At 48.8% G+C, this 14,826-nt stretch overlaps 1 protein-coding gene across 1 annotated transcript in view; it reads left to right on the top strand.

Moving 5' to 3' along the window:
• Positions 1–500: 500 nt before the first annotated feature.
• AARSD1 (alanyl-tRNA synthetase domain containing 1) overlaps positions 501–14,826 on the top strand; it is a 15,360-nt gene continuing 1,034 nt past the window's right edge. The window contains exons 1-11 of the mRNA XM_025362695.1: positions 501–591; positions 762–890; positions 4,935–5,094; positions 8,481–8,538; positions 8,806–8,962; positions 9,057–9,173; positions 9,406–9,536; positions 9,840–9,906; positions 10,097–10,188; positions 11,598–11,652; positions 13,482–13,576. Of these exons, the coding sequence (XP_025218480.1) occupies positions 553–591; positions 762–890; positions 4,935–5,094; positions 8,481–8,538; positions 8,806–8,962; positions 9,057–9,173; positions 9,406–9,536; positions 9,840–9,906; positions 10,097–10,188; positions 11,598–11,652; positions 13,482–13,576 (1,100 nt within the window). The 5' untranslated portion in view covers positions 501–552. The remainder of the gene's footprint in view (positions 592–761; positions 891–4,934; positions 5,095–8,480; positions 8,539–8,805; positions 8,963–9,056; positions 9,174–9,405; positions 9,537–9,839; positions 9,907–10,096; positions 10,189–11,597; positions 11,653–13,481; positions 13,577–14,826) is intronic.

The following is a 14,826-nucleotide window of genomic DNA, read 5'->3' as shown; positions in this document are numbered from 1 at the left end:
CGGCCTCCCAAAGTGCTGGGATTACAGGCGTGAGCCACCACGCCCGGCCGAGAGGCAGGGTTTCGCTATGTTGGCCAGTCTAGTCTCGAACTCCAGGCCTGAGGTGATCCACCCGCCTCGACCTCCCAAAATGCAGGGATTACAGGCGTGAGCCACCTCCTCCAGCCCCTTGCTTTCTATTTCTACTGGGCAGCGCTGCTCAGTAACCATGCCAGTCCCGTACCCGCCTCTATGCAGCTGGGAATACTTACATCCCTGGGGCCCAAAGTGGCTCACTAAACCACGTGCTTTGTCCGGGCCGCGTTTATTTTGTTTGTTTTTGTTTTTGTTTGTTTGTTTTTTTCCTCCTGGTTTTGTCCTTTGTAAAGAACAGTCGTTAAGTAACCCAGCAAATATGCAATTCGCGTTTTCAGTAAATTTATCCAAACCACATTCCATTCTTTACCCTCCTGCTTCTGCGCAGACACGCTCCCTTAATGACGTTTGTCCGACGTCGCTCTCCGTTCGCTCCCAGGCTTCCCTGCGCGTGCACCTCTCTCTGCGCCTGCAGGTATGGCGTTCCGGTGTCAGCGTGACAGCTATGCTCGAGAGGTACGGCGTCAACGAGCGAGGCACTTGAGACTGCCCGGCCGGCAAGGCGGTTTGGGGAAGAGGGTGCCACGTGGAGGGATTCAGTCCCGGTGTGGAGAGGGCTGGGGCGGGGGCGGGGGCGGGGGCGGGGGCTGGGGTCGGGGCTTATTCTCTCATTCCTTTCCCTTCAGTTCACCACTACCGTGGTCTCCTGCCGTCCCGCGGAGCTGCAGACTGAAGGGAGCAACGGCAAGAAAGTGCTGAGCGGTTTCCACGTGGTGCTGGAAGACACACTGCTTTTCCCTGAGGGCGGGGGACAGGTACCAAGCCAATCTCTTCCCAGGAAGCCCCAAATTTCTTTGTGCTCAGGCAGGAAATGCTCTCCTGCCCCTTTTTTCTCAGCCATAATGAATTCAGATGAGCCTTAGCTTAATTCATTTTGTTATTCATTTAATAAGTATTTATCAGCAAATGCTTATCTAGACTTAACGTATGCTAGATGTTATTCCAGGCTGTAAGGATAACCGGTAAACAACACGGTGCCTTTATATATGTGGAATGTTGATTGAAGACAACTGTGTGTGCCAGGTATAAGTAATAAATAAAAACCAAGTAAAGGGAAAGAGAGTGATGGGTTACTTGTCTAGATGAAGGGTAATTTACTTCAGTAGAGACCTAAACGAAGTGAGGGGGTGAGTCTTTGCAATTATCTAGTGGTGCTGGGGGAAGGGGGCGTATTCAGGCAGATAGGATAGCGGGTACAAAGGCCCCAAGGAAGGAATTAGCTTCGGGTGTTTGTTAGGGACTGAAAAAGATGTTCCTGAAGGAGTTCAGGTAAGATAGACGGGTTCCAGTAGTACAGCAGAGAGCATACTTATCAGTGCTGTGATGAGGACTAGGTACAGCATGAGCGCAAGTGGGGTACATTGTGAACATGGAAGAGGAGGATAATAACAACAAAGGTGGGCGTTATGAGAAAGGCTTTTCTTTCTTTCTTTTTTTTTTTGAGACAGAATCTCAAGCTGGAGCACAGTGGCATGATCTCGGCTCACTGCAGCCTCTGCCTCCTGGGTTCAAGTGATTCTCCTGCCTCAGCCTCCCGAGTAGCCTGACCAACATGATGAAACCTTGTCTGTACTAAAAATTAACCAGGCATACTGGCAGGTGCCTGTAGTCCCAGCTACTCGGGAGGCCGAGGCATGAGAATCACTTGAATCGGGAGACTGAGGTTGCAGTGAGCTAAGATTGTGCCACTGCACTTCAGCGTCGGGGACAGAGCAAGACTGCGTCTCAAAAGGAAAAAAAAAAAAAAAAAAAGGTGTATTAAGGTGTGTGGGTTTCATTCAGGAAACTGCAGTGAACCATGCAGGTTATTTTCTTTCTTTTTTATTTTTAAGAGACAGGATCTTACTATATCACCCAGGCTGGAGTGCAGTGGCCTGATCCTAGCTCGCTGCTGCCTGGAACTCCCAGACTCAAGCAATCCTCCTGTTTTAGCCTCTCCAGTAGTGGGGACTACAGGCACACAACCAACATGCTTGGCTGATTTTTTGTAGAGATGAGGTGTCGCTTTATTGCCCAGGCTTATCTTGAACTCCTGGCCTCAAACTGTCCTCCCACCTTGGCCTCCCAAAGTGCTGGGCCTACAGGTGTGAGCCACTGCCCTAGCCTCCATGCAGGTTCTTTTTTTTTTTTTTTTTGAGACGGAGTCTCGCTGTGTCGCCCAGGCTGGAGTGCAGTGGCGCGATCTCAGCTCACTACAAACTCCACCTCCCGGGTTCACGCCATTCTCCCGCCTCAGCCTCTGAGTAGCTGGGACTACAGGCGCCCGCCACCATGCCCGGCTAGTTTTTTGTATTTTTAGTAGAGACAGGGTTTCACCATGTTAGCCAGGATGGTCTCGATCTCCTGACCTCGTGATCCACCCGCCTCGGCCTCCCAAAGTGCTGGGATTACAGGCTTTAGCCACCGCGCCCGGCCTACATGCAGGTTCTTAAGCAAATAAGTGACATGAGAGAACATGTTGAGCAGACTTGGTACTGAGAAAGTTCTAATTTCATGTCAGTCATTATTATGGTGATTTTCCCAATGTGAAGAGTTCCCTGATCTGCTGAAGGAAAACCTGTGACCTCAAGTATCCATAGAAGGTCTCATTTTAGGCAGCATTTCTTTCAGGAAGTCTTTTTTGATTCCCCAAGACTGTTAGGTCTCTTTCCTTTGAGGTTCTCTAGCATCATATACTTTTTCATGTTATGGCATGTTATAGGTCATATTGCAAGTGTCTGTTTTCCAGCCTCTGTTCTCTAGACTCTTAAGTTCCATGAGGCACCATATCTTGTTTACATTGTATTCTGGGGCTGGCACAGTCTTTTGTAAGCAGTTGGCACTTGAAACTGTTTTAAATGAACTCTTTTTTTTTTTTTTTTTTAAGACAGCGTCTTGCTCTGTTGCCAGGCTGGAGTGCAGCAGCGTGATTTCGGCTCACTGCAATCTCCGTCTGCCAGGTTCAAGCGATTCCCCTGCCTCAGTCTCCCAAGTAACTGGGACTACAGGTGCGCACCACCATGCCCGGTTAATTTTTTGTATTTTAGTAGAGATGGGGTTTCACCATGTTGGCCAGGATGGTCTGAATCTCCTGACCTTGTGACCCGCCTGCCTTGACCTTTCAAAGTACTGGGATTACAGGTGTGAGCCACTGCATTCGGCCCTTTTTTTTTTTTTTCTTTTAATGAGACAGTATCTCACTCTGTCACCCAGGCTGGAGTGCAGTGGCACAATCATAGCACACCGCAGCCTCAACCTTTTGGGCTCAAGTGATTCTCCCACCTCAGCCTCCCAAGTAGCAGGTAGTATCATGGCCAGCTCATTTTTTATTTTTAATTTTTATTTTATTTATTTATTTATTTTTTTTGAGACGGAGTCTCGCGCTGTGTCACCCAGGCTGGAGTGCAGTGGCGCGATCTCGGCTCACTGCAAGCTCCGCCTCCCAGGTTCAGGCCATTCTCCTGCCTCAGCCTCCGAGTAGCTGGGACTACAGGCGCCCGCCACCACGCCCGGCTAGTTTTTTTCGTATTTTTAGTAGAGACGGGGTTTCACCATGTTAGCCAGGATGGTCTCGATCTCCTGACCTCGTGATCCGCCCGCCTCGGCCTCCCAAAGTGCTGGGATTACAGGCTTGAGCCACCGCGCCCGGCACATTTTTTATTTTTCATAGAGGTGGGGTCTCACTATGTTGTCCAGTCTGATCTTAAGCGATACTCCTGCCTTGGCCTCACAAAGTGGTGGGATTACAGGAATAAGCCACCATGCCCAGACTAAATGAACATTTTTGAATCTAATTCTAGTAGCACTGCAAGAGGATGGAGTGGAGGGAGGGAGGAAAAATCAGGTCATTTTTTATTCTTTTATTTTTTAGTTTTTTGAGACGGAGTCTCGCTCTGTCGCCCAGGCTGGAGTGCAGTGGCACGTTCTTGGCTCACTGCAAGCTCCGCCTCCCAGGTTCACGCCATTCTCCTGCCTCAGCCTCCCTAGTAGCTGGGACTACAGGCGCCTGCCACCACGCCCGGCTAATTTTTTTTTTTTTTTTTTTTTTTGAGATGGAGTCTCGCTCTGTCGCCCAGGCTGGAGTGCAGTGGCCGGATCTCAGCTCACTGCAAACTCCGCCTCCCGGGTTCACGCCATTCTCCTGCCTCAGCCTCCCGAGTAGCTGGGACTACAGGCGCCCGCCACCTCGCCCGGCTAGTTTTTTTTGTATTTTTTTTAGTAGAGACGGGGTTTCACCGTGTTAGCCAGGATGGTCTCGATCTCCCGACCTCGTGATCCGCCCGTCTCGGCCTCCCAAAGTGCTGGGATTACAGGCTTGAGCCACCGCTCCCGGCCACGCCCGGCTAATTTTTTTGTATTTTTAGTAGAGACGGGGATTCACCGTGTTAGGCAGGATGGTCTCGATCTCCTGACCTCGTGATCTGCCCGCCTTGGCCTCCCAAAGGGCTGGGATTACAGGCGTGAGCCACCGTGCCTGGCCCAAATCAGATCATTTTAGAGACTACTAAAGAATCTAGATTAAGGCAATGAGAGTTGAGGATTAAGGTTCTTTGAGTTTTACTACAATTTTTGTTGCTACAGTTACAGTCTCTTTTTTTAATTCTGTTATTCTGAAGATCACAACACGTAGGTGTTTAGAATGAAAAGGACTGAGAATCCTCTCATGGAACAAAGTGGACTCATCTCATTTGGCATTGCTTTCTCCATCTCTCTTAGGGAGCCCAAATTCTGGGTCTGTCTCTCACCCTACAGAGTCTTTGTACCTAGGAGTTAGGGTGAGCCCTGCCTTGCCATTGATTATGTTTACTTATTTCCATCAGCCTGATGACCGTGGTACAATCAATGACATCTCTGTGCTGAGAGTGACTCGCCGCGGGGAGCAGGCTGATCATTTCACACAGACACCCCTGGATCCAGGAAGCCAGGTTCTGGTCCGGGTAGACTGGGAGCGGAGGTTTGACCACATGCAGCAGCATTCAGGTAAAGGCTGGGATGGGGGACATAACACCAGGGCAGTTGCCATGTATGGGGATGCCATGATGACTGAGACGTAGTTTGGGTTCTCTAGGAGTTAACCTTTTGGAAGAGACAGACTATTCAGAATCAGCTGTAATTCAGGAAGGATATGCTAAATATTATAACAGCAACATGAACAATTGAAGTAAAAAAAAGTATTAGAATAACAGCTGAATTTAGGTATTATCAGCTTCCCACTTGATATCTCCATCTGGATGTCTCACAACCTTTCAAACTCAAAATGTCTGAAATGAAACAAAAAGCCTTCCCCTCCTTCCCTGTCTTTCATTAGCATCCTGTGTGTTCATTGCCCTCCCTCCTGGTCTTTCATTAGCATCCTGTGTGTTCATTGCAGGGCATCAGGATACACCTAGTCACTCAAGTTCTGGAAGTCGTTCCAGATACCTCTTCAGGCATAGACAGCCAGCCAGTCACTGAGTCCTGTTGGTTTCTTTTCTTTTCTTTTTTTTTTTTTGACAGAGTTTCACTCTGTCGCCCAGGCTAGAGTGCAGTGGCACAATCTCGGCTCACTGCAACCTTTGCCTCCTGGGTTCAAGCGATTCTCCTGCCTCAGCCTCCCGCGTAGCTGGGATTATAGGCATACACCACCATGCCCGACTAATTTTGTATTTTTAGTAGAGATGGTGTTTCACCATGTTGGTCGGGCTGGTCTTGAGCTCTTGACCTCAGATGATCCGCCTACCTCAGCCTCCCAAAGTGCTGGGATTACAGTTATGAGCTACCCTGCTCGGCCTGTTGGTTTGTTTTCTAAGTTTGTCTACTTCTTTCCATGGTCACTGTCGTCCTAGTCCCAGTGCCTAACTGTCTTCACCCTGAACCTCTCTAACAGTTTCCTAATTGATTGCCTCACATTCACTCTGGCTCCACCCGAGTTCCGGCTACTTGGGAGGCTGAGGCAGGATAATTGCTTGAACCCTGGAGCCAGAGGTGGCAGTGAGCTGAGATGGCACCACTGCACGCCAGCCTGGGCAACAGAGCAAGACTCCATCTCAAAAAAATAAATAATAATTTTTTTTTTTTTGAGACACAGTCTCGCTCTGTTGCCTAGGCTGGCGTGCAGTGGCACAGTCTTGGATCACTGCAATCTCCTTCTTCTGAGTTCAAGTGATTCTCCTGCCTCAGCCCCCTGAGTAGCTGGGATTACAGGTATGCACCACCACGTCTGGCTAATTTTTGTATTTTTAGTAGAGATGGGGGTTCACCATGTTGGCCAGGCTGGTCTTGAACTCCTGACCTTGTGATCTGCTCGCCTCGGCTTCCCAGAGTGCTGGGATTACAGGCATAAGCCACCGCACCCGTCATAAATAAATATAACTTGAAGTGGAAATGTAAACAAGAGAAATAAAAACAGGCTGAGCGTGGTGGCTCATGCCTGTAATCCCAGCACTTTGGGAGGCTGAGGTGGGCGGATCACCGAGGTCAGGAGTTTGAGACCAACCTGACCAACATGATGAAACCCCGACTCTACTAAAAATACAAAAATTAGCCAGGTGTGGTGGCGGGTGCCTGTAATCCCACCTACTTGGGAGGCTGAGGCAGGGGAATCGCTTGAACCCTGGAGGCAAAGTTTGCAGTGAGCCGAGATCACACCACTGCACTCCAGCCTGGGCGACAGAGTGAGACTCTTTCAAAAAAAATAAATAAATAAAATAAATGAATAAAACCAAAAATAAATAAAAATGAATATGTAAAATGAAATAAATTTTATTTTATCTTATTTATTTGTTTGTTTGTTTATTTATTTTTTTGAGATGGAGTCTCACTTTGTTGCCCAGACTGGAATGCAGTGGCCCGATCTCGGCTCACTGCAAGCTCCGCCTCCGGGGTTCATGCCATTCTCCTGCCTCAGCCTCCCGAGTAACTGGGACTACAGGCGCCTGCCACCACGCCCGGCTAATTTTTTGTATTTTTGGTAGAGGCAGGGTTTTACCATGTTAGCCAGGATGGTCTGGATCTCCTGACGTCGTGATGCGCCTGCCTCAGCCTCCCAAAGTTCTGGGATTATAGGCGTGAGCCACCACGCCTGGCCTTTATTTTTTATTTTTATTTGTTTTTTTTGAGACAGTCTCACTTTGTTGCCCAGGCTGGAGTGCCATGGTGCAATCTCGGCTCACTGCAACCTCCGCCCCTGGGATTCATGCCATTCTCCTGCCTCAGCCTCCTGAGTCGCTGGGATTACAGGTTCGTGCCACCACAGCTGGCTAATTTTTGTATTTTTGGTAGAGATGGGATGTCACCATGTTGTTTCAGGCTGGTCTCAAACTTTTGACCTCGTGATCCACCTGCCTCGGCCTCCTAAAGTGCTGGGATTGCAGGAGTGAGCGACCGCGCCCAGCTGAAATAAATTTTAAAAAGTGAAAATATTATGTCACTCCTCTGCTTCAAGCTCTTCAGAGGCTTCCTGTAGGTCTTCATGTAAGGCCAAACTTTTTACCATGGCATACAAGCTGTATCTGGGTGGCTCTTGTCTACTGCTGTAGCCTCATCTGGTGCCCCTTCACCTCTTGCTGGCTACATCCTGGCTGTGCTTGTCATCTCTGGATTCCTTTGACATACCCTACTTCTTTCTTCCTGAAGGCCTTTAGCTGTCTTGTTCCCTCTTCCTTGATAGTCAGTTCCTCCTCTTTCTCCTTTTCTTCCTCCTCTTCCTCTTCTTTCTCCTCATCGTCACTCTTGTCATTCAGGGATGCTGCTGTATCTCTTATGTCAAGGCCTGTGCCTTGCATGTGGTAGGTACTTGTTGAATGGATGAATGCTGCATATTGGAACTGAAGTTCACTGGGCACGGTGGCTCACACCTGTAATCCCAGCACTGTGGGAGGCCAAGGCGGATGGATCACTTGAGGTCAAGAGTTCAAGACCAGCCTGGCCAACATGGTGAAACACCGTCTCTACTAAAAGTAGAAAAATTAGCTGGGTGCGGTGATGCACGTGTGTAATACCAGCTACTCAGGAGGCTGAGGCACGAGAATTGCTTGATCCTGGGAGGTGGAGGCTGCAGTGAGCCCCTGCACTCCAGCCTGGGCAACAAAATGGAACTGTCTGAAAAAAAAAAAAAAAAGAACTTAAGTTCACGTCCAGCCCCTTATAAGTTACATTGCCATGGCAAGTTATTTGATCTCTCTAGGCTTCAGTTTCCTCATCTGTGAAAGGCCTCTTGCAGGATTCTCATTGTGATTTTCAATAAAGTATCTAAAGTGTATTACCAAGTGCTTAGAAGGTTTTCAACAAGGATAATTTCTGTGCTTTTATCATTGTGGCTCTATTTTATCATTGTGGGAGTATGTGGACTTCTCACTTTTCTCCTGTTTCTTGCTCTCTTTGCTTAGGGCAGCATCTCGTCACGGCAGTTGCTGACCATCTATTTAAGCTGAAGACAACATCATGGTGAGTGGCAGGCGTAAGACTAACTGTAGGCAGGCCCATCCCAGCACTGGGAGGGAGGCGGAGGTGGGAGAATTGCTTGAGCCAGGGAGATTAAGGCTGTGGTGAGCTGTGATTGCCACTAAATGGCAGCATGGGTGACAGAGCAAGCCTGTCTCAAAAAAAAAAAAAGTGGTGAGAGGGTATGCTTGTTCCAGTTTTTAGAGAAAAAGCTTTCAGCTTTTCTTGTTCGGTAAGATGTGTTATCTGTGGCCACTCTACTTCTGATAGGGAGTTAGGGAGATTTCGGAGTGCGATTGAGCTGGACACCCCCTCTATGACTACAGAGCAAGTAGCTGCCATTGAGCAGAGCGTCAATGAAAAAATCAGAGATCGGCTTCCTGTGAATGTCCGAGAATTGAGCCTGGATGATCCTGAGGTGGAGCAGGTAAGGGTAGAGCCAGAGGGGTGGCTTCTGCACAATGGTTCTCCAAGCGTTCCTCATCAGATTCAGACAGTCCTTCCGCTCTCCTTGAGTCCAGGTGAGAGGCCGGGGTTTGCCGGATGATCATGCTGGGCCCGTTCGTGTTGTTAGCATTAAGGGCGTTGATTCCAACATGTGCTGTGGGACCCATGTGAGCAATCTCAGTGACCTTCAGGTAAGTGAGGAAGGGCTGTGGAGTGGCTGAGAAGAGGGATTGGGGAGAGGGGATCACATGGGGCTGAGAGTGGGAGAAGGGGATAATTGAGGAGTCCTAAGTGAAATCTCCCCTTCACTGTTTCAGAGCTGAGGAAAAGATAGGTTTCTCCTGCCTTCAGGTTCTAGGATCTGCTGTGGTTTACACACACGCCCATGTGTGTGTGTGTGTGTTACCCCCTTGCCTCATGTAGGTCATTAAGATTCTGGGCACTGAGAAGGGGAAAAAGAACAAAACCAACCTGATATTTCTGGCTGGGAACCGGGTGCTGAAGTGGATGGAGAGAAGTCATGGAACTGAAAAAGCACTGACTGCTCTGCTTAAGTATGCGTCTTTCAGTACCTTCAGTTGCCTCCCATTGCTGAGATTTTGGACATAATCTCTTACCTCTGGGAGATAAGATGCAATCGTAAATGATAAAGTGCTTTGGATAGTCAATCAGAACCACGAAAAACAGTTAATTCCTTCGTATATTTTCTCCCAGTTGCCTAAGAGACCTCCTCAGAATATCTCCTGGTCCCTGACTGCAGGGAGGCACCATAGTAAGAAGGAAGTTACTGATTTATGTCCCCAACATCAGAAACAACTGGGAAGCTGCGCAGGTTTCCACTGACCTTTCTCTTGCAGGTGTGGAGCAGAGGATCATGTGGAAGCAGTGAAAAAGCTCCAGAACTCCACCAAGATCCTGCAGAAGGTGATGTATTCCCTGGCGGGTAGAGAGGGCATGGGCCCTGCCTAGAATAGGCTCTGCAGACTTGGTCTTCTGCCGAAGCAAATGTGTAGTTTGTCAAAGTAGGAGTGAGGGGAGAATGAGGTGGAGGGAAGCTGATACTCTCTATTGTTATCCTTTCCATTTATCTACTGAGTTACCATATCCATTTCAGAATAACCTGAATCTGCTCAGAGACCTGGCTGTGCACATTGCCCATAGCCTCAGGAACAGCCCAGACTGGGGAGGTGTGGTCGTGTTACACAGGTGAGAAATTAGGAGCTGGAGACAAGGAATGGGGGCTGTGCTGGGCTTAGGGCTCAGTGTCTTCTCTATATGCAGTGTACAGTGGGAGGTGAATTGCTCACTGGTATTCTCAAGGTTGGGTAGATCCTAAGAAATATGTTACTGGCCGGGCGCGGTGGCTCATGCCTGTAATCCCAGCACTTGGGAGGCTGAGGCGGGTGGATTACAAGGTCAGGAGTTTGAAACCAGCCTGGCCAGCATGGTGAAACCCCTTCTCTACTAAAAGTACAAAAATTAGCCAGGCATGGTGGTACACGCCTGTAGTCCCAGCTACTTGGGAGGCTGAGGCAGGAGAATCACTTGAACCCGGGAGGCAGAGGTTGTGGTGAGCGGAGATCACGCCACAGTACTCTGGCCTGGACCGACAGAGTGAGACTCCATCTCAAAAAAATAAAAAGAAATACGTTACCTACCAGGCCTCCTGGGTTTGATGTTAAAATCTTTGCTGTAACTCTGTATCTTTTTTTTTTTTTAATTGTTTTTTTTGAGACAGTCTTGCTCTGTCGCCCAGGCTGGCGTGCAGTGGCCGGATCTCAGCTCACTGCAAGCTCCGCCTCCCAGATTCACGCCATTCTCCTGCCTCAGCCTCCCGAGTAGCTGGGACTACAGGCGCCCACCACCTCACCTGGCTAGTTTTTTTGTATTTTTTAGTAGAGACAGGGTTTCACCATGCTAGGCAGGATGGTCTCGATCTCCTGACCTCATGATTCGCCTACCTCGGCCTCCCAAAGTGCTGGGATTACAGGCTTGAGCCACTGCGCCCGGCCTGTTTTTTTGTTTTGTTTTGTTTTGTTTTTTGAGATGGAGTCTTACTGTGTCTGGAGTGCAGTGGCATGATCTCGGCTCACTGTACCCTGTGCCTCCCGGGTTCAAGCAGTTCTCGTGCTTCAGCCTTCTGAGTAGCTGGGATCACAGGCATGTGCCACCACACCAGGCTAACTTTTGTATTTTTAGTAGAGATGGGGTTTCCCCATGTTGGCCAGGTTGGTTCTGAACTCCTGACCTCAAGTGATCTGCCCACCTCGGCCTCCCAAAGTGCTGGCATTATAGGTGTAAGCCATTGCGTCCAGCCTGTATCTTTCTTTAGGACTGTCCCCTACTTACTTTACTCTCTAACAGATTTCTGCTTATCCTAGTGAATCCTATTTAAGGGAGATAGAGACAAACCTGGAGGTTGAATCCAAACTGCAGAGGCTGAGAAGGGCAGCTTGCTGGCTCTCAGCCAGTACTGTCTCTTGGCTAAGGGATGTGGGACTTTATGTGTACAAATAGGCAGCAGCAAGGCCAGCTTCAGAAGGAGGGGCCAGGCTTCCTGCCGTTTCACAGCCACCACTCCAACCTGGGTCTCATGTCTGTGTCCTTTGTTTTAGGAAGGAGGGTGATTCAGAGTTCATGAATATCATTGCCAATGAGATTGGGTCAGAGGTAAGAGGAGCATGAGATTCTCTACCCCGGCCTGGATAGAGACCTAGGGAGACATAAGTGAGGGGCGCTAGTTTAGCTGAAGTCCCTCCACATGAATACATGAGGAGTAGGAAATAGCCATTCATTCAATACTGTTTTCTTAGCACTAGCTATGTGCCAAGCTCTGTTTTAGGTGTTCACCTAGATCTATGTTATTGCTCTTTCTGGGGCTGTATGTTTATCAGCTTCTGAGCTCCTTTCATCAGAGTTCTAGCTCCTCAGAGCCATTCAGGTTTATGTGTCCTGAGGATCCAATATTAGAAATACAGGAGTGGGCTGGTCATGGTGACTCATGCATGTAATCCCAGCACTTTGGGAGGTCAAGGTGGGTGGATCACTTGAGGCCAGGAGACCAGCCTAGCCAATATGGTGAAACCCCATCTCTACTAAAAATGTAAAAATCAGGCCAGGCATGGTGGTTCACGCCTGTAATCCCAGCACTTTGGGAGGCCAAGGCGGGTGGATTGCCTGAGCTCAGGAGTTTGAGGCCACCCTGGGCAAGATGGTGAAACCCTATTTCTACTAAAATATAAAAATTTAGCCAGGCGTGGTGGCGTGCGCCTGTAATCCCAGCTACTCAGGAGGCTGAGGTACGAGAATCTCTTGAGCCCGGTAGGTGGAGGTTGCAGTGAGCTGAGATTGTGCCACAGCACTCTAGCTTGGGCTACAGAGTGAGATTCTGTCTCAAAACAAAACAAAAATTTGCTGGGTGTGGTGGTGGGTGCCTGTAGACCCAGCTACTTGGGAGGTTGGGGCAGGAGAATTGCTTGAACCCGGGAGGCTGAGGTTGCAGTGAGCTGAGATTGCGCCACTGTACTCCAGCCTGGGCAACACAGAATGTCTCAAAAAAAAAAAAAAAAAAAAAAAAAAGTGAATACAGGAGTGGGCAAGCCCCTTTGAAAGCCATCCCCATCCATTTTCCTCTTCCTCTGGCTTTACTTATTCTTCCCACTCCTGATGGTCTCTAGCCTAGAGATTTCCAGGTGTGTCTTTTTATTCATTTGTTTGTTTGTTTCAGAGACAGAGTCTTGCTCTGTCACCCAGGCTGGAGTGCAGTGGTGTGATTATGGCTCACTGCAGCCTTGAACTCCTGGGCTCAAGCAATCCTCCCACTTTAGCCTCCTGAGTAGTTGGGACTGCAAGCATGAGCCACCATGCTCCACTCTCTCTTTTGTGTTTACTCCAAAACCCTTCTTTGGAATGCCTACTGTGGGTAAAGCATTGTGTATCTCTCTTTTCATAATTCTTCTGTATAGACAGAACTGATTCTCAAGGAGCTCACGTTCTAGTCTGGAGGACCAATGTGTGTGTTGACATTTATAATTTAGAATGATAGAGTGATGAATGCTAGAGGTGAAGGAGTATATTACCTGAAGGATAGGGAGGTTTCAGGGAAGGGGGCCTTGAAGACTGCTTAGAGGTCATCAGACAGACAAGGGGCAGAGGCAGCCAGGCAGAGGGAAACCTGGTGGTTTAGGCAGCGGCAGGGAAAGGACGTATGGTAGGGAAAAGTTTGCGAGAGTGAAACCATGAAAGGCATGTTATGCTTAACCAGGAACAGCAGTCTTCTGCTGCCTTCTTAATGTTTCACCTAAGTTCCCGTAGTTGCTCTCAAAAAGTTTCTTGGCCCTGGTGGGCCAGTGTGGAGGGGGATTATCATTCATCAGGAGCGTCACTTGGTGGTTTAGGGGGAAATAATCTGTTCTTAAGATTGAAGAGGGTGCAGGGTTTAGGGGGGTTAACTCTACATCCTTAAGTATCAGGGCTTATCTCCTTGTCTTACCTCCTAGGAGACCCTCCTATTCTTAACCGTGGGCGATGAGAAAGGTGCTGGACTCTTCTTACTGGCAGGGCCACCTGCGTCTGTGGAGACCCTGGGGCCCAGGTAATCCTAGGTGGACTCTCTTGCACATGTAGTAGAGCCTGTATCCTACAGATACATTCCTTTACTGACTCAAAGGACCATCACATCTGCGATCTCATTTAATTACATCATGGGCATGTGAGGTGGGCTGAGCAGAGATAATTGTTACTACCGTCATTTCCAGTTTGACAGATGAGGGTCTTTTAGCTCCACATCTCACATGTATGTTTTTGTTTTTGTTTTTATGAAATGTGTTTGTTTTTGTTTTTTGAGATGGAGTCTCACTCTGTCACCCAGGCTGGAGTGCAGTGGCACGATCTCAGCTCACTGCAGCTACCACCTCCTGGGTTTAGGCAATTCTCCTGCCTCAGCCACTCAAGTAACTGGGATTACAGGTGCACACCACCACACCTGGCCAATTTTTTTGTATTTTTAGTACAGATAGAATTTTACTATGTTGGCCAGTCTGGTCTCGAGCTCCTGACCTCAAGTGATCCTCCCGCCTTGGCCTTCCAAAGTGCTGGGATTACAGGTGCTCACCCTGCTCCCTAGAGATTAACATAATTTATCTAGCCCAATTCATAGACACTGATGTTGTTTTTAGTTATTCAGTCTTATGTGATCATGGTACATAAATCTTTGTGCACATGTGCAAGTGTTTTTTTGAGACAAAGTTTCACTCTTGTTGCCCAGGCTGGAGTGCAATGGCACGATCTTGGCTCACTGCAACCTCTGCCTCCCGAGTTTAAGCAATTCTCCTGTCTCAGCTTCCCGAGTAGTTGGGATTACGGCGCATACCACCACACCCGGCTAATTTTTGTATTTTTGGTAAAGACGGGGTTTCATCCTATTGGTCAGGCTGGTCTTGAAGTCCTGACCTCAGGTAGTCCACCCGCCTTGGCCTCCCAAAGTGCTGGGATTACAGGTGTGAGCCACCGCCCCCAGCCTATGTGCAAGTGGTTTTTTGTTTTTTGTTTTTTTTTTTTTTCAGACGGAGTCTCGCTCTGTCGCCCAGGCTGGAGTGCAGTGGCCGGATCTCAGCTCACTGCAAACTCCGCCTCCCGGGTTCACGCCATTCTCCTGCCTCAGCCTCCCGAGTAGCTGGGACTACAGGCGCCCGCCACCTCGCCCGGCTAGTTTTTTGTATTTTTTTAGTAGAGACGGGGTTTCACTGTGTCAGCCAGGATGGTCTCGATCTCCTGACCTCGTGATCCACCCGTCTCGGCCTCCCAAAGTGCTGGGATTACAGGCTTGAGCCACCGCGCCCGGCC

Source organism: Theropithecus gelada, chromosome 16, assembly GCF_003255815.1.
Source record: "Theropithecus gelada isolate Dixy chromosome 16, Tgel_1.0, whole genome shotgun sequence".
NCBI classification, from domain to species: domain Eukaryota; kingdom Metazoa; phylum Chordata; class Mammalia; order Primates; family Cercopithecidae; genus Theropithecus; species Theropithecus gelada.
Note: the sequence above shows the minus strand (reverse complement) of the source record. Positions and strands in the feature narration are given on the sequence as shown.